This window comes from Enoplosus armatus, chromosome 4 (assembly GCF_043641665.1).
Source record: "Enoplosus armatus isolate fEnoArm2 chromosome 4, fEnoArm2.hap1, whole genome shotgun sequence".
Classification (NCBI taxonomy): Eukaryota; Metazoa; Chordata; class Actinopteri; order Centrarchiformes; family Enoplosidae; genus Enoplosus; species Enoplosus armatus.
The window spans coordinates 12,000,035-12,023,487 of record NC_092183.1 but is presented as its reverse complement, the minus strand read 5'-3'; the positions used below and the strand labels follow the sequence as shown (position 1 = coordinate 12,023,487).

Sequence of the window (23,453 nt, the reverse complement as noted above, 5' to 3'; positions counted from 1 at the left end):
TGACTCCCTGCACATCCACTTTTCATTGATACATTTATGTGTATTTGTACAATTGAGTAACTCAATCAAAATTTGCATATATGATATATTCCTAAAATACAGAAAAAGACAGAGAAGATGAAACCCCTCACTTTAACATAAACAATCTCAAAAAGGAAAATTTGATCACTTACAATTCTACTGTATGACAACTAGGCAAACTCTGATGAGGACAATGTGATATGATCGAAAACTCCAGAACAGCTACTAAATAGACATTTTGGTGCATAGTTTTCTGACATCCTGTTCCCAAGGTCAAAAATGAACTTTGAACCTCAAACCTCAACATGTTCTAGTTTTGTATATTATATATATACACACATATAAAACTATGTCATTTTAGCACCTCACCACTCTATTTAAAGCTATAAATTAAGAACATAACTCTCTCTCAGCAGATCACATGAGGACGGCAGTGAAAGGCCTCCGCTGTACATCACCATGTGGAGTGTGTGGGTGAAGTAAGAACTTATGTCACGGTGGATATGTGAGAGGCACTCTGGATAAGAGCATCACTTTAATGGGGGATAATATAAGTGAAACGAGTGAAAAGAGAGAGCTGCCGAGCTACCAAGTGGTAGCTGATTCAGATGGTTCTCTATGATGAGCAGAATGTATATCCTTCCTGATCAAATCAACCAAATAAACGTCATACTCGAGGTGTGACCGGCTCAGTTTTCTCACTCATACGAGAGTGACATTTAGGATGCTAATTTAGGTTTAACTTCCTGGAAGCACTGATATAGCTCGCTCTTCAGGTGTATAATTCAATAACCTGTATTTTGATAACGTTTCAGTGAGTATACATGCTTTTTTTTACAGCTGTTATGAAATGTGAACATGTTTTCAAAAAGTTTAAGCTACTGTGCTTTTTCTATAATGATGCTTAGACATCTTTGAAACCTTGTTTACATTTTAAATGGCTTTCTGGGGCTGCAACATGCAAATGCCACAAAATCAGCATTTTAAGACAAGTACATCCAAATAGTTGCAATGTATACGTGCACGTGTAATACTACAATGCATTGCAAGCTATCCTGCATGAGCTGAAGTGCTGAACAAGTGGAAAGTTTGACCTGCTGGTGGTGTTAGATGAAAGGTCAGAGGATCGCCGTCGCAATTAGGAATCAAACTCTGGACACCATTGAGGTTCCTGTGCTAAAAAATCATGGCAATCTGTTCAAACTTTGCAGTGTTATTTCTTCATTATTCCAACTTCTCTGCCTCACAACCCCCAAAGTCAACTCGAGACCCCTTCATCACACACTGCATATGTCAGAGTGGTGAGAGTGATTTTGCAGTGAAAGAAACTAACTGGCAGACATACAGGAAATCCATGAAGTTGGCATGTAAGGCACTTACATAAGCGCACACATTAAATTAGCTAAAAGTATGAGTTACAGGAGACATGTTCACTTCAACCAAAAGCTACATTCAGAGAAATTTTGATGTGTTGACGTCACTGAGAGAGAGAGAGAGAGAGAGAGAGAGAGAGAGAGAGAGAGAGAGAGAGGGAACGAGCCTGAAGCACAGCAGGAAAAGCAATTAGTCTGATCACTTTCCTCCTCCTTCCCAAGCTCCTTACCACACACTGCTCAAGTAATTTACTGATATGTACACGCGCACACACACGCACACACACCAACGCATGTGCAGTTGCCTGTCTGAGTCTAACATGCCCAACATGTGCAGGACGTAGCCAGATTATGTTACTTTCTAACACCATATACAATTACAGCACTAGTCAGGTGTCAGAACAAATTGTGTGGTATGTGTGTGTGCAGATGTGTGTGTGTGTGTGTGCATTTTTGTCTGTGCATGTTGTTTATGTGTGTTGGTTAACATAGTTGACCCTTATTAAAGCAGGCATGTTGGCCGAAAACACTCCCATTCAGCAACAGGCTGACAGCCAGCAGGACAGAAGGTTTACACACGTAAACACACTCACCTGTGGTGTAAGAGTAGGGACGCAGCTCGGGCTCTCCCACTGGAAACACACACACACACACAAATAAACACAGTGGCAGATGTCGTAAATAAGCATGTCTAATTCAAAGAACTGGCAGGAGGGAAGCTGAGAGTTCCTCCGCCCATGAATGCAAAACTGACCTCTCAGTTTACAAGGATCGTGTCTCATAACATTTTCAAACACGCTATTAGCTCCTACGAAGAGGTCAAAGGTTATGTCTTTCTTTCTTTCTCACTTTCCCTCTTGCCTGTATCGGCTATTCTACATTACACTCCTCAGGTCAAAGATACATTGTTTCCACTAAAGTTTTAATATGAACGTGAACGCTCATACTACACAAATGTAAATGCCAAGTTTCTGAAATCAACTTCTCTTCCTAAGGTAAGACAAGAGTTGAGGGAAATGCTTTGACTCCTGTGAGAGAAAGTGTCAAAAAGAGCTCAAGGTTCACTTCCTAGTTCTTCCCAGAGCTTTATACTGTATCTTTAGAGCTTCAGGGGAGTTTGCTCAGTTGACATCACATGACAAGTATTGTACAATTTTGAGATACTTGTACTTTACTTGAGCAGTTCCATGTTATGCTACTTTACACTTCTACTCTGCTGCATTTATTTGACACCTTTAGTTACTTTGCATATTCTGATTATTAATATAACATATAATCAACAACTAAATGATGATGTATTATTATAGATTAAGCTACCCAGCAGTATATATAGTTACTAAAATTAGCCCCACCTTTACCAGCTGCTACATTGGCGATGCTTACACTTTAATGCATCAATAATTATAATCCAATGACAAGATATACATTATTCTGAAATGGGCCGTTCTGTATAATGAGTATTTTTACTTTTGGTACATAAAGTATTTTTGGATGCTAATACTCATGTGCTTTTACTTGATGAATGTTTGAATGCTAGACTTTTACTGGTCTACACTGTGGTATTGCTACTACAGAGCTGAGTACTTCTCCCACCACTGTATGGTTGTAAGATACAAGTCATACAACCACCTGTTAACTTAGTGATGACAACTGAGCTATCTCCATGGCAACTGAGCACACTTTGTCCAGTAGGGAAGGCTGTGAGATGCATTTGAAAGGTCCAGAAGAAACTATTAGGAGGACCATATGTTAAGTTTTAATTTGTTTCTGTTTCACACGCAAAAAAAAAAAGACACAGGAGTCAAGTGTTTCTGTCACAAGGGACAAAGAAAGACTCTTCCTCTACAAAGAAAGAGTAGCAGTCAATTTTAGACCTGACCTAAACTTTACAACTCTTTCACGTTTACATTTTTGCACCCAAATATACGCTGTCTGGAAATCCCCTGCTTTATATAAGCATGTTTTGTTTGATTTGTTATGCCAACCAGTTGAAGGACCATCTGATTGTCTCATCGATCAAATCAAGTGAGTCCCTTGGCTGACAACGAACACAGGAAATTGTAACACTCTTCATTAAGGACAGTGGTTGCTATTTATGTTGCGATGACAACTCCTGCCTCTGCACCCATGGGAGAGACCATCCCCAATATCTGCACTCAATAATGGATTCAGGTTTCTATTTATACTCCCTCTCACTCTCTCTTTCTCTCTCCTCTTTTCTCTCCGACTGTCACTTGGCCAGCTCTCCTAGTAAATATAGCTGCTGTTGGCCATCATAAAAAGGCTGTTACAGAAATAACCAAGGCCTCGCTAGACAACATAGGCCGATATTTGAGAGAGTGAGATGCGTAAGTAACTCAAACCATCTAGTTGTAGCAGGGTACAGTCAGATGTTTCTGTACCTCAAGAATTGGGCTACAGAAAGTAAATTAAATGTTGCTTAAATCATACAACATTATTTATCCTGGTTATCACAAAAACATTTATCAAAAATATTTTACAGAATTTGACAATTTGACAATTTGAAGTTAAAGGCCAAAGGGTTAAGGTTAAGAAAACCACAGGCTTAACGGTAAGGAGGGAAAGATTGTGGTCATGAAAAACAAACCTTTTGGTTGTGGTTAAGCACTCTCCTTAATGTAAGTCTGTTGTCATGGTTACAGTCTCCTGGTTACATTAGGTTTGTCTCATCAAGCCTGGATGGGAGCTTGTACAGTACCATCTAATGTGTTCCAGTATAGTCCATTCTTTCAGGCTAATGTAGACATACAATAGATTAATGACAAGCAGCGTCCTCTGCTGTTATGAATCAGTAACTACAGGGCTATTTGACAAGCGGTGCTCGTTTTTTAAATAAAGTTTGTTATGTTTACAGATTCGCTTAAACATGGCCACCCTAGCAACCGCACGATGCACTGATATACATTGCTCGGTAGCTATCACAGAGCTGTTGAACTGTTATTTAATTTGGTCTAAAATTGACATACATTTTCTGAAATGTTTAACATGTTCAGGTAAAGCAGGGGATATGGAGTAGTAGCTATCTGTTGACGAGCTAGCGTTGGCTAATCAATGCTAGCTAACGTTAGCTAGCTAAGTTGACGCTATAACGCCAGGAGAGGAAAACCGTTTGCTAACTTTATGGTTTTGTTTTAACCTACATACGCTAGCCACTGACACCCTATAGCTAATCCGATGTACACTTGTTAATAAGTGTAATTATTGTGGAGTGTTAGCTTGGTATTTTAAACTAGTTAGTTGTCCGAACATGGATACCTTTTCTGTCACTTGGTTACCCATCGTACTGTGCTTCCAGATGGACGAGGAACTGAATGATCCATTATCGGACGCGACGTTGCAGAAGTTCATTATCAAAAATGGTTGAAATGTATACCTGCAGTTGTTGTTATGTATTGCACTATCAGCTTGTGTTCTCTGCTTTTACTTCATGAATTTGAGCAGAGAGAGGGAGACTCCAGTGTCCAGCAGCCCTGCACATTCTCCTCGGTCAGCAGTGAGATTGTTGATCACAGGCTGGCCAGACAGCAAGCTGCACAGTTTCTCAGGGAAGCAGAGAAGAACAGGAGGCAGTAAGTGCAGCTACACAGGGTTATTTCATATTTAATTCTGAATCTTCAAACATGTAACTTTCACTGCAGAGAGAGTGGGTGGACAGAATTACAGGAACGCTCTACAGTAAATAAAATCCAACAATACCACAAACTACAACCTCAAAATAAAGTGCATATCTGACACAGTCTCTGCCAACAACCAACAACATATGAGCTTCACAAAGATGGTATTTACTTCAGGACTGATGTATTGGATTGCATAATATTGCAAGGTGTTGGTTTTGTTATTCCAGCCATGTGTTTCATCTGTGTTTGTATATAATTTTTGGTTGAATTATTTCACACGTCTTTTGTATGAGGAGTAAGATGATTCTCTCCTGTTGGCTCAACAATAGCAAGAACTGATTTGGTGCTGCTGAGTCACCTCTTTAAATGAGACAAGCAAAACACATTTTACATTTAAGTTTAATGTAATAATAAGTTGAAATGTAAGTAAGGCACATTCTTTATTTGTGCTGTACTAATGTAAGCAATCACTAAACCACTGTAACACACCAAATCAGTCCTTTCTTCACTGGTCAATGATGTAAAATACCCATTTAACTTTGCTTCTCATTCTTCACAGGATTGAAAAGTTGGAGAAAGAGAGGCCACTGAGTGTTCAGTGCAGAAAGAATCACTGGACAGATGTGTCTGGAGAACTGGAGTACGAGAAAGTGCTGGAGGAAGACAGAAATGCTGAGAGTGGGTCTTTCTTCGCATTACAGTAACTTAACATTTCCCCTAAACCTTTTCATGTGGCATGGTGACAGTGCCTCTGAGACAGCATTATTACAACAGGGTATAAAATACTCTAGTCATAGCAATAAACCAATATTCAAGGAAACATCCATCCTCAACCCTTTGATAAAAACTGCTATTCATAATGTTCTTTGCATTTTTTCTTCTTTAGAGATGAATCTTCAAAAGCAGCTAGTGAAGATTCATAATGGTGTGAGGAAATTTCAGAGACAGCTAACAGATGTGAAGCCAACTTCTGAGTGTAAGTTTTGTATCTGGTATCTGTTTCTTCATAGTAACTTCAAACAATCATATACATTTCAGCCATCAGTACTTTTTTGTCATCATTAATATCAATATTTGTGCCATTCTGCAACATCAATATTAAACATGCTATTGTAAAATAGTGCTCTGCTCAATAAGATAATGGTGAGTATAATGTCATAAGAGTACAATGAAAATAAGACTGTTAATAATGTTTCTGTATTTCTACTTGGGTTTTCAGTGATTGAAAGACTGGAGGAAATAATGTCAGAGGTGGAAATCTCAATTCACACCCTAAAGGAGGAACAGCGGTCATGGTAACAGGATACACTAAACAAGTTCTGACCAAATTAGAACTAGCAACCTGTTAATAGACAAAGCAAACAAAAAGTCAAAATATTCAAAAATGACATGGTTATGTACAGCCACGTAGGCAGGAAAGTAACAGGTGATTATAAACCAGAAACAACAGCTACTGATCAATGTTTGCTTCACACTGGGAATGTATACATGTACTGTCATGAAAATATTATAAATAGTCGTCTTTTGTGTTTCTCTGCTCCTCGCAGCTTTGAAGAACTTTTGAAGGAGGAGAGAACGTGCAGACAGGAGATCACTGCTTATGAGAAGAAGATTGAAAACTGGAGCCTTGCTGTCAAATCAGACCTCAAACTACCCACAGCTCCCACTGTTAAGGTCTGTCTCTCTTCATCTTCCTCCTTTCTGTGTTTTCTCTGTTGTCTATGCCAAGTGTCCATGTCCGAGTTTGTGTTTCAATATAGAACCTTAGAATGAATGTGATAAATAAATATCACAATATATTTGAGCTTTTGAGCTCACAATATTCTGTATAATAAAATATAATATAGTAAATAAAATATATATATTGTGACTTTCTTAAAAATGCATCTAGAATCCTGACCGATGCAGCACTTCATTCACAGCATTATCTTTTCCTTAAGACCAAACTCCCGGACAGAGACCTCCCTGCAGAGGTCAGAGCAGTGGAGGCTTTCCTGCAGCAGACAGGAGGCCCTTATGGTGGCTGGGACCAATATGACCACCAAGCCTTCCTTAAAGTAAGACTTTATTGCCATTCGGTCTCGATTACTCATTTATTTTGCCACCTTCCACTTGCAGATCATTGCACTTAAGTCACTGAGCACCACTTCTTAAACTAATAGTGTTCAATGTTTTGCTTCAGGCGACTTTAGCAGATGTCAAGTCAAAGGTTTATGGCCTCATCCTATCTGACTTACTCTAAATTTACAGGTCTGGACAAAGCACAGTGGGCAACCGGCCTACAGGAGAGAGGCCAAACTGTACCTACCTGGTAAAACACTGGAGGATATAGAGCAACATGAGGACTGGCATGGGGAGCTGATCTACCTACAGGACAGAAAGAGAGAGGTAGAGAACTGTGACAAAACATGTATGAGCTCAATAGGAAAGCAAATCTCATTTGGATAGATACATGGAAAACACAACAGTCCTCAACAAGCTGTGAGCATCATGAGAAATATAAGATATCAATGTAACTTCTTCAAAATTCAGTTGTCAGGTGTAATATGTTCTAATTGAATGTACACCTAAATTATGCTCTCTGGTGGGGGCCACTAAATGTTTGGGTACAAATTTGTGTTTTTACTTATTAACTCCCCTTGAGTCAGAGAGGAGGATAACTAATAACCATAAACTGTTTCACCACCACTACAATTTTGATATTGTGTCTTGCCTGTGATAGGCTCAGAGAATGCCTACTTAGTTGTGGGTGGAGGACACATTTGCTTTTTTCACCTGAATAGCTGAAAAGTGATGAATTTCCACACATAAACACAGTTAAAGGAGCAGAGTCATCTTTACTCCCCCAGGTTATAATATAGTTCAACCTTTAGTGTGAATAGATTGGTTTCCAATAGTATGCAAACAGTGCTTATACACTTTTATTCTATTAACCTCAATTAGAATCATCTTTATTCTGTGTAAACGTGACATAACCAGGAGCTCAGGAAGACCCTTTTTGGAAGCTGTGGTACCATCTTCTAAATATTTTGTTGTTTCCATTGTTACCGCTTGTCTTCATACCGTACCCAGGCTATTCAGAGGTGGAAAGCCAGCAAACATCGGGAACGCCAGACCAGGATACAGAGCCAGGAGGAGGCAGAGGAGGCGGAAAGGAGGGAGAAGGAGGCCAAGAGCCAGGCCCACCGACACAAGTGAGTCAGAAGTAGAATAGAACACAATGAAAACCAGAAAGACGAGGTGGAGCAGACATTGATTCCATGACTAAAGCAGTGAAATGCACCACGGAGTCATAAGATCCCACCAGATCTGATGAGTACCGAAGTGTTTGATTGGTCATCTTAAATAAAGGTGAATTTGGGGGCTTTATTTGCTCATAGTCTTTCTTAATGTCACTTTGGTGTCATGTTTGTTTTAGTTTGTTCTATCTTCTGTTTTAGGATTGAGGAGGAGAAGAGGGAGGCGGCACAACGACTAGAGGACTGGAGGGAAGAGAAGAGAAGGAACGGGGAACAGGAAGACGAGCAGAGACAGACTGAAGAGATAAAAAAGAGGAGAAGGGAAAAGGTGTGCATGAAAAGTAATTTTACTGTAGTTGTGGTTATTTGTCATCAGACATTCTGTATAGGTATATACTTATCTGTTACCAATCAAATTGATTTCTATTAATCAGGAAGAGCGTCGCCGCCAGCTGGAAGTGAAGCTGACTGTTGAGGAGCAGCTACGACTGAGGAGAGAGGAGGAGGAGGAAGAAGGGAGAAGGAGGAGAGAAGAGCAACAGAGGGAGGTGGATGAGAGGAGAAGGGAGGCAGCAAAGGGCATCAAATGCTTTAATGAAAGGGTATGAAGTCTAAGAATCACAGAGACACAGAGAAACACAAGACCAGGTGTTTAATCCAGAGTGCCTGGTGGCTTTCTCACTTGATTGCAGATGTTAAACAGCAAGTCTACATGGGTGCTGTCGTTACGCTGACATCAGGCATTAGAGCAGAGTTTTTGTTATGTGAGTTCGTAATGATGCGATGTGTTTTAGGGATGTGAGGTTTTAAAGGCTAATGTTAGTAGATAAATGGTGAAGTCACCATACTGTGTAAAACACAAAGCTCATCTCTGTCTTTCTGCAGGATCTTCACAAGGTGGAGGCAAAGCTTCAGGAGAAACAGCTGAGGGAAAAAGGGGAAGAGGAAAGACAGAGGAGAATCGCTGCTAAGTTGAAGGAGAAGGTAAGGGTCAGTCACACATCACAAGATCTCAAAATGATCAACAAAAAGAAAAACGTTTTGAAATCAGAAAATCTTTGAAATATTAAATAAACAGGCTGATGTTTATTTGTTCCTCATTCAGGTGGATGGTCACGTCAGCAGAGACCCCTCCAGGCTTACCCGCCCCACTAAAGGATGGGAGGAGCGAATGAAACACATTGGCTCTTCAGGAGGAGGACCTGTGCTACAGATGTTTCATAGGTCTGATTGTCTCTACCTTTTTTACAGTCACTAGGTCAGATTTCTATTAAGGAATGTTTTGCATAATAATAGGTGATTGCTTACTGAATCACTGAACTCTTCTGTCATTTTGTTGCAGAGCTGTTCCCACTTGGAGACAAGGCCTGTGATGAGCAACAATGGAAACCAGCTGAACAGTCCTGAAATGCCGAAATGTACACAATGGGACCTCAACACAAGATTGTGCCTTTATTTGAAACCACTGTGTGCTGCTGTTTTAGGTTTTGTACAATTTATGAATTGACATTTAACAAATCTGTTATTTTAAATAAAAGATTTTCATTACAGTTTTGTGTAAATTTCTCAACTTCTTATCTATTTTTGCTCTGTCAACATTGTGGACTAGTAACAGTCAGTGTTATTGGGTATTCATAGCTTTCCAGCAAGATTTATTGTGGAATGTAATTCAAAGTAATATCCAAAAAGACAATCTGTGTAATGTGCACTGTTTGTTTCTTCAATAGAGATTACATTTCTGAATTACCCTTTTTGTACATTGCGCTTTAGTGTGAGCTTTTATTTTGAAAAACAGACGTACCGGAAAAGATTCCTCATAGGTGCGGATGCAAAGATGGCGGAAGAGGAGAGCCAGTTTGAAGAATTTGAGCAAATAGACTTTTTAAGAGATCGACATGTACGATTCTTCCAGAGAACACTTCAGGTGTTACCTGAGAGATACGCCTCGCTGGAAACAACCAGGTTAGTTTACTGGAAAGAAAAATATTGCTGTAGTTTATATGTTTTGTAGAAGAACTTGACTAGCATCCAAGCTAGCAGTGGTTCCACCACTTTGAATGGAGGCTAGTGCTAGTTAGCTTAGCGTGCTTGCTAACATCAGCTATGGTTAGTGAAGTTATGACAGATTGGCTGTGGTAAAACAGGAAACAAACGGCACAGCGCGGCACGACGCCTTGCGAAATTTATTAGTCAACGTTAGTTGGTCACATTATAGTAAGAAGGCGCATTTGAGAGTGAACTTCATTCTAAATGGACTGTAAAGTTGGTCAGGTTCTTCATTTGTGAATTTAAATATCTCTCCTGTTGGTTGGAGAACCAACAGCTAATTGAGTAACGTTATTAGCTAGTCATGCTTTTTTTAACCATTGTTTTGAGTTGCGTTTTATCATCCAGTATTCTAATAGGACAGTTCAGTGCCACTTTTTTTTTACATTGCCTCTGATTTGTCGCAAAGCTCTGACCGCTCGTTCGTTCTTGTTGCTTATATATATATGTGGATCTTTCTGTCCATCAATATTAAATTGGTAAAAAATGATAAGATTGCTATCTGACTTTTTTCCAGGTTAACTATCATATTTTTTGCCCTGTCTGGTCTCGATGTGCTGGACGCTCTGGATGTGATTGACAGGAACTTGATGATTGAGTGGATCTACTCGCTACAGGTTTTGCCCACAGAGGATCGTAAGTCTCGTTAATTTTAAAAATGTTTGCAGTAGAAGTATTCATTGTCAATAAGAATGACATAACAAAGGTTAACATGAAGCAGCAACTCAAAAGGCTGTTGTCAAGGCAACTAACTACATCATGAGTAGGCTGAATGAAGTGTAGTTACTTCTGACACACAGGGCTTCAAAAACAGGTGCTGTAATAATCAGCTATGCTAACAACAAACCCTCAGTTTAAAAATACTTCTTGAGTGTATTGTTGAGCAAATGAAGTAGGCATAGCCTGTGTACGTACATATCAGTTTCCCTGGTGTTATCTTCTGCGCGATAATTTTGACCAGTTTAAAACATAAAGTTAAGGAAGAAAACAAATTGAAAAGAGTGTAAGCCTGTCAAAGCCTCATGGGAAATAAAATTATTGTTTTGTTTTCGTCAAAATAGCAAGGATTTCGAGAGAGATGGAAGAAAGAAGTAGTCTGAGAGAAAGTACTTTGAGGAATGGAGACTAGTGGTACAGAGCGTAGCGGACACACAGACGCTCTGACATGCATTAGATGGTTTCTTATGTTTGTGGTGTGTGAATGGTCACATCAAGAAAAACACAACTTTAAGGACTTTCATGTGGAAATGACAGAAGCTGAAACGTGTACTGAAACATTTCAGGTTAATTATTCTGCTAATGTTGTGGAGTGTGTGTGTGTGTGTTTAAGGGTCTGTCATCATCAGGGTGGGAGAGAAGGGGGCTCAGGCCAAGTTTAGGTTACTGCTAATATAAGACTTTCTTGTCCAACTTTAAAGTGTGAGAAATATTTTTATCCTTTTTGGATTTTGAAACAGTTATCGGCCACCAGGTGTCAGGGAAAGTTGGACCCTAAATATTTAATGACTTGTTTTTTCTGTCTCTAACAAGCCATCTAACAAGCCATCTGTTTAGATGCCCAGTTAGTTAATTATTCAAGACATCAACAGAGATCCTGTCGGGATAGTTGTGCTTGATTGGTCTAATTTTTGCCACTGCCATATGTTTGGTGTGTGGCTGGTTTCTTGTCATTAGACGTGAAAATGCAGCTTGGGAGGCAGATTTCCTAATGTGTCATCAGTATGGAAATACATTTTTTGATTGAAGCTGTTGAGACTTTTAACAGTTGTTGATGGGCGTGTTGTTCCCCTCCAGTTGAGCGCAGGTGTGCTTACTGAATGAATCTGTATATGTCAAGTTAATCTATGTAAAATGTGTCTGCATCTGTGCCAGAATACATCTGTCCCTGATGTTATTGTAGGGACCATTTTCAAATCAAAAATTGGTTATCACACAGTTTTGTTTACGACATTTGTATGCTGAAAATACATGGATATTGTAGACCTTTTCTGGTTTGACTGAATACTAATTTGAAAACCTAAGAATGAGTGAGCAAAACCCTTACTGTCATGTAGCGCAACATGATCAATGTATTATAAGCCTGTCAGTCACAAATTGTGATGTGTGTAAAAAAAACAAAAAAAAGTTGTATAGTTTGGTTGTCATGTGTTGAAATTGTCTCTGCAGCTTGTTGTGTGCTCTTTGCAGTATGATGACATTTTGTTAGTTGGGTTCAGCTGTAAGTAATATTTTTATCATGGCCAGCAGATGGCAGCAGTCCACTTGTGTAGCTAGTGGAGCATCTTTGCAGCACCTTGCTGAAGGTCAATCCAAACAGAATGAGACAGAGTAGGGCTGTCTTGTTCCAGTTTCTCTTGATATGTACCAGTATATTATTAATACTGAGTAATTGTCATATCTCTACCTGCCCTTTTCCTTTTATTCTCTTCCAGAATCTAACGTAAGTCGTTGTGGGTTTCGAGGATCGTCACATATTGGAATTCCTTATAGCACTAAGGTACTCCCTCCTTACCCCCGCACTGTTTTTAGACCTGATCCCAAGTTTGATCAAACATTATGTCTTGCATTAGTCTAAAGATATATTTTGAGTCAATGTAGTCACTTCTGTGATCCCATGTGTTCTCTATTTTTCCATTTGCATTAATCCATCTCAAAATATTTCGATTTTAAGCCGTTTAAATCATTGTACCAATCTGTTCTCTCACATCAGGGGGTCTGGGGCTTTTTAGCATCAACCCAACTGCTGTAATATTCCCAGTCATTGTAATAGATGTATTTTTCACATTTGGCATTACTTCTCTATCCCCATGGAGACATAGTTGTGGATGTAACAGCACTGCCAACCCGCGTCATTTTCCTGAAAGGTCTATTTTAGCTGTCTGTAGATGGCTAAATACTAAATCTGTTATCGTTTTAAAAAAAATTTTTTTCTCCTGATGTTGGTTTTAATAGCTACTGTAATCTCTTGTTGTTTGTCCACTGCAGTTGCATGAATAATATCTCATTTTGACGTTTTCTTCAGGGTCCAGGCGTGCTCCATCCATATGACAGTGGCCACGTAGCCATGACCTACACTGGGCTGTGCTCACTGCTAATACTGGGAGACGACCTGAGCCGGGTTAACAAACAGGCCTGTCTGGCTGGTCTCAGAGCACTGCAGCTGGAGGACGGCAGGTCGGTGTAAACACACACATTTGTACTGGCACTTTCACTCTGACTCAAATACACCTGAGGTCATGTTAACACTAGCAGTCGTAATGTGGACTGACATTAACTCACGTTTGGTCGTCCAACAGTAGTTTGTCCACACGCACAAACACGCAGACGCACACATTGTGTATATCATGTCTGGCAGATAACACTATCTTCAGACATAAATATGCCTGAGTTAACACTTGACGCAATTTCAGCTGACAGGCTTTTTTTTATTGCATTTGACATGATATAACTTAAATGCTACAGATTCTGAATATAGACACTCTGCTCATTTTCAACAGTTTGTGTAACTCTCCTGTCTTTGTGCCTTTCTGTGTCTCTGTGTCTTCATGCTTCCAGTTTCTACGCAGTGCCAGAGGGAAGTGAAAATGATATACGCTTTATCTACTGTGCAGCCAGTATCTGTTACATGCTGGATGACTGGTCAGGCATGGACATCCAAAAGGCCATTGAGTACATTAGAGGAAGTTTGGTGAGTAGATGTTAAAAATGTAGAATGAGGCATTAAACTGTGGGGAGAATATGAAGTTTTTGCTACAACCCTAATGAATGAATGGATGAATAAGGCCAACAGGACAGCCCCTTAGTGGTGCAACCTCTGTTTCTGCACCATTCAAAGCACTTGAATGGGCAGAATAGGCCACCCACCTTCAGTAGGTGGCACTCTGCCTAGAAATATTTCATTTATAATAAGGGAGGGGGGTGGTTGAGCAGTGCATTATGGTCTTAAAGCTGTAGAAGAGGTTTTTCCACCCCCACCAGGAGAAAAACAAGATGTTCCAAGTTTTTGATGTGGCACTTGAGTGCTATTTTTGTCTGATTGTTGACTGATGTTTAACTCAACCCTTACTTTAGCCTCAGTGTTTGTTTTTCCGTCAGATCATCAAAGTGGTCTGTGTGAGGTATTCTTCTTCATGCAGTCATCTCAGTGTCTTTTACAACTCAAGTCCCTAGAGCAGAGAGATGGTCCCATTCATCTCTGAACTTTAGCTTATTTTAAGTTTGACATTTAACACAAGATTGTTTTATTACATAGTTTGGAGAGAGGTAGGGCACACTGTTAATTACTTAACAGATAACTGTGAATCACGTCTGAAAAGTATATTTATCCACTGGCCACATGCTGGTGGGTGGATTCCAAAAATGTCTTTGGCAATGCAAGTTAGTTGTTGGTGAATGTAAGTATACAGAAACCACCAGATGATGAGTGGTTTTGTGTGGAAAAGCCCTGGAACAGTAGACAAGCTTACCAGCCACACTGAAGTTTCACTTCCATTTTGATGGCGCCAGGTATCAATTCCCAACCTTATTGTTACGGTCTGATCCGACCAGACACACAAGCAGACAAGCTCTCAGCCTTGTTAGTTTTTTCCCAAGTGACTGCCATCTGTTGTTGAACTTGTGTATTTTTGTAAGAACCAGTAGGAGTCCCAAAAGGGTGTAGAGTGTGTTCATTTTTAGCTGCTCTGTTCCATAATAAAAATTGTTAACAAAAAACAAACAAAAGTAAAACAAATCTGGGATCATTACCACTTTTTCCACATGTTTTAGTTAAATTAAAGACTGATGCTCAAAATTTTAGAAAACGGCTCTGAAAGGTCGTAAAGTCTGAACAAAAAGAGCATACTGTAGTTGTTGGATAAAAAAATGGAAAAGTGGAACATTTAGCTAAACAATGGCAAATCACGTCTTTTAACTTAGACTGGGTTATTTTAAACCATCTTACTCATATATTTAAAGAAGTGGTTTTCTATCCTGCTCCTCAGGACCCAGAGCTCTGCTTGGTGTACGTTGTTCTTGTGTCCTTAATGATATATATATAATGCTTTTTCTTAACTGCTGACACTTGATTGCAACACAACTAAATTCAAGAAAGCAGGTAGATAAAAACGGAACAAGTTAGCATGTCAGCTGATGATGCATCCAGTTGTGACTTGACCAGTAAGAACAAATGGGAACCCTCAAGACTCATTTTGAGAATGACACATTTGAGCTGGGCTGTAGCCTGCAAAGCCAGTTAAAACAGCTCAGGAGTCGTATTGGTGTTTGTTCATGGTGACGATATTTACATTAGTTTTAAATTATGGCTCTCAAATACATTTTTATATTTATAAAAGACTATGAATAAATAGATGGAGTAAATGAATGCAGTTCAGTCTCTTCTGACACTCATTTCTTTCATAATCCTTTCTTTCCAGATGAAATATTGTTTGTAATTGAATGGCTTTTTCTTTGTTCTCTACACAGTCCTACGACAATGGGTTTGGGCAAGGAGCTGGGCGAGAGTCACATGGTGAGTATAATCATCCTGTAATGGTTGATACTTAGTTACAGATATCAGAAATGTTAGTTTGCACATCAGGGTGGATGGTCTGGTAGGTCAGAGCAGAAGAAGAGTAAAAATGTAAACACTTGGCAGTCCAGATGAAAACATTAGATTTATGAATATATTTTTAGATTTTGAAGCCAAAAGATTCACATTGGATCAAAAGGATTGTGGGTGCGTTGGTGGTGTCGTGGTAGAGGGCATGAAAGTGGCTGATGGGAGTAACTGGTTTAAAGGATTAGCCATTAAAATCCATCTCTGTAGATACATTGTCCTCATTAATCCCTCCCCCGCATCGAATTAAACATTATTATTCTGATACAAAAGCCTTCCTCCTACACACACACACACACACACACACACACACACACACACACACACTCACACTTCAAACCACTACTTTGGAACATATCCATAGTCACCTTTTTGACACAATGAAGGTATCATTTTCTGTTAACTTTGCGACAGACTGAATGCATAAATTAAATCTATAGAATTAAAACTGCTTGAAGGGGCAGATCCTGGTGCATCTTGGTAATTTCCCTCCTTGTGATAAATTCAACTTCTATGATTACAGGCTTCACTGAGATTCTGCTCTCTTCTGCAAGCCAGCCAACTCTCTGTCAGAGGGCTGATTACACATCAGTAGCGATATACAGTAGATGCCCATTACCCATCCACCCTTGAAATGTGTGTTTGTTCAGCACAAAGACCTCCCACACCGTGTGCTTTAAACAAGTACTCACTCTTACACTGTTTTCTTAGATAACTGTGTTTGAGCCACTGTGTACTTCAATATGTGAAATGTGTTGTCACAGAAAGTGTGTGACAGGGTAAGAAATTAACTTTCTCTATGTTTGTGTTCAGTGTGGTTGGCTTTTATCTCACTGCTTCCTCTATATTTCCAGCATTTTCTTCTTCTTTAGGCTGTGTACTCTTGTTTTCTGAAGACAAAGTGCTTTTTTCCCCATTAAATGCACTTAAAACATTTCCAATTGTTGGTTTCCATGAATAATGTATTTTGGCCTGTGAGGAAAAGTTACATTCAGGTGTGAATGTGTGTCATCATCAGCTGATTTTTAGTCCGTTCTTTTTTCTTTTTTTAAAATTATTATTTCAAATTTATTTTCATTCTGTTATTAAGCATATATCGTCCCAAAGCAACTGTTCGAGTAAATGGTTTTGTTGTGTTTGTGATTTATATCTATCCCCTCTGATCTTCCTGCCCCTTCAGCAGATAGTGAGCCAGACATGGTTGATTAGAGACGGATGTAACACGTCAGCAGATTTACACCCCTGACCCCGCACACTTCAACCCACCTTGTCTTTGTTTCTCTCCCTCACACATGAACACTCACACGAGCAGATAAGCAGCAAGGGATGGTGTTGATTTTTCGGGATGAATTAAAGGCACGGTGATAATGAAAGCACTTGACAGTTGGGTTGTAGTAGGTGATGGATAGCTGCTGCTTGTGGCTGTACTGATAACAGCCTGTCATCAATCAAAGAACACACACAAAGGTCTGTATGGCTAGCTGTTAAGATGCTCTGCATTCAGTACTTAAAATCCTGGTGAAACAACTCCCACTCAGATGTCAAAAGAACTGCCTAAAGCATCTTTATTCCACTCAAATGTCTTCAATTAGTGTGCAGAAATGTATGAAAATACAGCCATTTTCCTAACTAGCACACATTTATTTATATTCATACGAAACATAAGGTTGCTCCACATTGTGATAACTTCCAAGAAAAGGTGGAAAGTGAGAGGAGCAGCATGCTATCCAATATTTGGCAGTAAAAGGGCCCACACGCAGACACACCCTCTGTTTTTTCTGCAGTGCCCTGTAATCATCTAGTTGTCTGTCACGATAACATGTCAGGGGTGAACCAATTGTTTGATTTTAGTACATTGTCAGAAATCAGTAGTCTCATTTAATGGGATTCATTTGTGGTAATGAATTGTCCATATCCGCTTTCTGAATCTGTCTGTGTGTCCAGGTGGATGGACGTACTGTGCCATAGCCTCTCTGTGTCTGATGGGTCGACTGGAGGAGGCGCTGAGTCAGCGGGAGCTGGACAGGATCCGGCGCTGGTGCATCATGAGGCAGCAGACCGGCTTCCACGGGCGCCCCAACAAACCTGTAGACACATGCTACTCCTTTTGGGTGGGGGCTACGCTAGAGGTACAGACTGGTGTAACAGACGCAGACATATTCGCACACCCACCACATGCATGCGTTAACATGCTTAGTGGATTTAAGTATTTCACCTCTGATTTTCTGCACTTTTGCACAATTTTTCTCAAAGAGACAAGAGAAGTTTTGAAAAGTGCACCAACATGCACGCACTGTCTGAACAACTGGGCTAATCCCCCACACCCACATACACACAACCCCAAAAAACTTGTGAGTAAACCTTTCAGCATGTGGGTCATAACTATGCCAGAGGTACATGCATGCACACACATGATCCAGAAATCTGAGCTAAACTGCAAACCGCTATGAGTAAGCCAGGGATACACACACACACACACACACACACACACACACACACACACACATGAACAAACACAATGCAGGAAAACTGAATTTTTGGGTCAAAACTATGCCAGAGGGACAAATGCACACACTCAAACAAAATATTTGTAAATGGCAAAAGTGCAGACATTGAGGCTTGATGTTTTCTTCACTAGTATCTGCATCTGTATAGATGGAAAATATCAAGTGTTTGATCATTGATTGCTGTAACACACCTTTGTGAAATTAAATGCCATGATATGAGCATTATCTCACTCTCTGAACACAACATGCTCAGCATCTTTGGAATTGAAAATGTGTTTTAAACTGTGAAAACAACCAGTTGAAAATGATTAACAACTCTGATTAGATTAGATATATATGTTTAGTTTTTATGTTTGCTCCCTGATGTCATGGTAAAACTTCTCCCTCGTTCCCCTTCTTTTCTCTCACTCTCGCCCCCCTCTCTCTCTCCTGTCCCAGTTGTTAGATGTGTTCCAGTATACGAACTTTGACAAGAACAGGAGCTTCATCCTGTCCACGCAGGATCGGTTGGTGGGGGGGTTCGCCAAGTGGCCGGACAGCCACCCAGGTAAAGGCTTGCAGAGGGGTCTATTACAGGAACATCTCGCAGTAGACGCTAACAGTCATCAGATAGAGTTCAAATAAAAAGACTGGAAAGACAAATGCAGAATGCCATGGTTGTTGACATTGGTCTTGTGTCAGAGTTGCTGTTTTTTGTATCTGTAGGGGGATTTCTGTCAAAGTAATAGTGACACAAATCCTTATACCTGCTACCTTATACAGCTGTAAAGGCCACAGGATTGGAGTGAGGTTGAATGACATGTTTAATGTCCATGAGGTGGAAACAAACACCACACAAACAGACCATGTAGAGGTTGCTGTTCAACATATTGTTGCCGTTTATTTTTCAGTAGCTTCACTGATCTAGCATCAAGGACAAAAAGATGGTGGAACTAAGCAGTTTCAATTTCTTTTTCTTTTCTCTTTCCCTCTTTCGGCTGAACAGTTTCTACCCTGCCCTCCACAGGTGCCGAGAGGTCAGGGTGGAGTTGTGGTTGGCAGTTTTCCTTGAGATCAATGGAAAAGCTCTTGTAACCCTAAACTTCAATGGTGCACATGCCTGTGTGTGCCCTTATAATGTGTAATTGATGAGGCGATTGTTCACAGGTAGCCCGAGGACACAGGAGATCGAGCTCCTCACGTTACAGAACAAGGCAGGGAAGATAGGCTGGAAGAAACAATGAGGCAAAACAGATGCTGTATTCACAAAGCCTTGTAAATATTACTGAACAAAAGAGAGTTTTAGGAAATGAAAGGGACTCTCTTGCAGTATGGGTACAGATAGCATTGGACTTGAGCAGTGCTGTCATGCAAAGCAACTGATGTCCGGGTAACTGGTCTGGGAAGATTGGAAGGTAACAATAACATAGAACAAAAGAGGGTGCTGTGTGTTTGTCATGCAGATCCTCACCAAATAAAGACAAATGTACTTTGATCATTTGACACAACCTGGTTCTGTCCACAGTTGCCCTTAAAGAAGGAGTTCAGGTCATCACTATCCGGTTTCATGTTAGAAACAGTTGGTCTTACAGGTGGTTTCAGTCCAAATTGATTGAATTGAGTCTCAATAAAAATGTCTGTTGTCATGAACCCAAGAAACCAATCCGCAGCTCCTTTCATTCCCTGACTTCATGGCTATAAAAATGTTTGAACAGATGCCCAAGTGATGGAGCACAGATTTTGTTGTAGCAATCCCTGCCGGCTGAACAGCACAACAGACCTCTTTGCTTGACAGAGTTGGACCGAACCACCAAAACAACACGGAGGAAAGCCTAGTCTTTGCTGTATCCGGGTATCTCTGCCCGGCTCATGCTTACTGCCCTCGTAGCATCGTTTTTTGGCCGCAGCAGTCAGCTCCGAAAAACACTACACTACCTGCTCAGCACCAAATGGCAGACAAAGTTAGAAACTAGCTGGTGAACTCAGTGGATCATTTAGCAGCTAAAGAGACGGATATTTCCCTCAGGAGTTGGTAGAGACCAAAAACAGAGCTGAAAGAGCGTGAATATTGGCCTTACATTCACCTGGTGGTGAGAAACACGACTCCACGACAAGTGAATGATAATGTTGCTCTGTAACTGCTGGATGTGTAAAAAAGCAAGTGTTTGCTAACAAGTTGCGTTGTAACAAGCAGTGTTGTGTCCACAACTTGTTTTACGCTGCCCCCATGTGGTTAAAAAAATCCATTATTGCTGGTTTAAAGAAAAAGATTGTCACTTTATAATCATCAATAACAATTATCGCAAATATGAACCATAGTTATACTGGCGGGTTGTTTCGATGCAGAGTTAAGAAAAACTCAACATATCCGTGATCTTAAGTCCAGCGGATCTGATGGCCACAGGGGGGCACTAGCCCCTTACTGTTTATCTCTCACACCCCCCTCCACTGGAGTGATTGACTCTGTTTATCCGACAACGACAAGTTCTGCACGTGTCTTAAGATATATTATTCTAATCAACGTCAGAAGACAAATGACCAAAGTGCTGCTTGGCGATAATCCAATATTATTGTTAACAGCTTTCAGGGGAATAATATTGTAGTCTTACCTTGTTACTGTTCTGTAGTTCAAATGAATTATTCTGAACTAGCTGTCAAAACAAAAATCACAATTTGTGATATGAACCTAAATTGAAAAACATCCATTATTAATCGAATCTCACCTCAAACCTTGGACTAATCCAGACCTGCCTTCTGTACAGCCCTGAGTCCTTATGAGTCCTGATTGATGTAGCTAATGGTGCTTTGATTGATTCTGAGGTCTGTGTCCAATGATCTGTCATTTCATTATAATTCAATTACTGCTCCTTTTACTGGCCTGTGCAGCTTTTACTCTGGTCCCAGGGGAGGGAAAGGACCATGGGGCCAACATATGTGCATTATTTATATCTCCTTAAAGGAGCAGTACAAAAGAAACAATGCTCCTGCATAATGGTGGTTTTTATGGGAAATTAGGTTATTGTTGTATTGTTTCAGTAATGGAGGTGACAAACACCATCACCGTCTAGTTTGTGATCGAGTTTACAGACCTGTCACATGCAGGTGCTTCTGCTGTGACACGTTACCATCTCTGACCTGTCCCTTGTCCCCTCCTTTTTCTCACTCTTTCATCGCTCACTGTGCTCCCCTCTTTTCTTACCCTCTACCCCTTTCTCTCCATTTCCTGCCCCGCAGACCCTCTCCATGCCTACTTAGGGCTGTGTGGTCTGTCTCTGATCGGAGAGCCCAGTCTGAGGAAGGTCCACCCAGCTCTTAACATCACCCAGAGAGCCTTTCAGCACCTCCAGCAGCTGCAGCAGACGTGGAGGGACAGCACTGGCAGCTGCAGCAGACAGCATTGACAGCAGGATGATCCGCAGCCTTGTCTCTGAACAGGTTCAGTAATCAGGAGCATCTAACAGTAGTCAGTCAAAGGCAACTGGACTGCTGCTGTGTGTCTCAAAGACATTTGGCCATTCATGAGACACCTCCTCATTTCAGGAATCGGGAGGATTTTTTTAAGACTCCAGTTACACAGTAGTAACTTCGGGGAGTTCATCTAAAACAACTTTTCTGTTGAGCAATATACGCCACACTTTTTTTTGCTGCCTTTTTATTAGTAGACAGTAGTAAATAACAATGTGCATTGTGGTTTGTGGGAATAAAATGATGTGCCAGAAAGTCAAATTTGAGTCACTGGAGACTTGAAGAAAATTCCAGATGCCTCAATTTTGCAAACCTTTTTAGATAATGAAGGTTTGGAAGCTTCCTTGCTCCATAGCCTCATCATGGTAGTCAATAACACAATCTGATGTAAACCTTCCAAGCCAAGGATGAACACTACTGACATGGACATGAGAAATATCCTCAAAGTAAACATTATTCACAATCTGAGAGGGGGACCCAATTGACTAGCTAAGCGTTTGCTATAGCTGAATAATGTCCCTATATAACAAATACGTTCCTCATTATCACTCCCAAGGCGCTATCCAGCCTATACAGTATTTTTTGCTTCTCTGCCCCCCTAACATCTCCATCCTTACGTTGCTCTTGAACCTCTTCAAAGCCTCAAGCTCTCCAGTCCCAAAGGTGATACCAGCCTCCTGTGTCTCTCACTTCAGCTCTCTACAGTTTCACCACTGCAGGCTTTGTTCACTGATTTTTAAATGATAATAGAACTGCTGGGGTGAGATTCATTGAAAGTCAGCTAAGAGCCAACAACCATCCTAAGGGGCAAATCTGTGACTGGAAAAAAAAAATCAGACTTCAGATCACAGTAAAATATAATTTATTGTTCACGTCTTTCCCGAGGCTAACAGAACATAGATTGGGTGTCTTAAGGGAACTTGGTAAAAAGGAGAAAATCCCTTCTTTTTCTGGTAGGTAGTAGCCGTCAATTTTTGCAGATCCCATCCTGACATCCCCTGACTCCTGAACCCTGAACTGATCTGAGCTACCCCCCTTCACCAGCTTCCATACTCCCTGCAAGGCACTAGCCAGCCTGAAATCAATAGGAGAAAGATGAAGCAGTGGCATCATAACTTGGGGAAATATATTCTTTTGAAAAGCACTGGGAATTGACTTGTTATTTTCAGAACAGAAAAGACGCAGGGCAAAAACAGAGAACAATGCACATGAGCAGAATGTGCCACAGAGTCAGGTTACGGAAACAACTGTTATCCAACGTCCTAAAAGCCACGCACCCCTGGACTCTGCATCACTGAACCACGACTCATCGTCTGCACAGATGCTCATACAAGCGACCTTTCAGCCTTCTTGCTCTTCAGCTGAGCTGTAAATTGGAAATGTATAGTTATAAATCCTAATAAGATCCTAACATGGTGACAGGCAGGCACTGAAATTCTGAGTTGAGCTCAACCTGTTCCCAGTACTCTGATTCCCAGCATGCAACATTTCCAGCTTCACAGGTTCCTCCAGCCCCCTGCTGAAGCTACACCCTTTCATTGTAAGACAAACACCTGCGTCCTGAGATGACGAGTGAGGAGGAGACAATA

At 40.5% G+C, this 23,453-nt stretch overlaps 2 protein-coding genes across 2 annotated transcripts; both read left to right on the top strand.

The window, feature by feature from the left end:
- Positions 1–4,281: 4,281 nt before the first annotated feature.
- Positions 4,282–9,747, top strand: LOC139284599 (coiled-coil domain-containing protein 112). Its single transcript, XM_070904934.1, has 14 exons — positions 4,282–4,326; positions 4,854–4,984; positions 5,592–5,710; positions 5,919–6,008; positions 6,252–6,327; positions 6,580–6,706; positions 6,973–7,089; positions 7,283–7,420; positions 8,105–8,226; positions 8,473–8,599; positions 8,706–8,873; positions 9,157–9,255; positions 9,377–9,495; positions 9,614–9,747. Exons 1-14 carry the CDS (start codon positions 4,282–4,284, stop codon positions 9,642–9,644), a joined length of 1,509 nt encoding a protein of 502 aa, XP_070761035.1. The 3' UTR covers positions 9,645–9,747.
- Positions 9,748–10,105: 358 nt separating this feature from the next.
- pggt1b (protein geranylgeranyltransferase type I, beta subunit) lies at positions 10,106–21,800 on the top strand. Its single transcript, XM_070904842.1, has 9 exons — positions 10,106–10,233; positions 10,835–10,953; positions 12,750–12,814; positions 13,340–13,491; positions 13,873–14,005; positions 15,781–15,826; positions 17,858–18,042; positions 18,859–18,967; positions 21,634–21,800. The coding sequence occupies exons 1-9, from the start codon at positions 10,106–10,108 to the stop codon at positions 21,798–21,800; spliced, it is 1,104 nt and encodes a 367-aa protein (XP_070760943.1).
- The last annotated feature ends 1,653 nt before the right edge of the window (positions 21,801–23,453 follow it).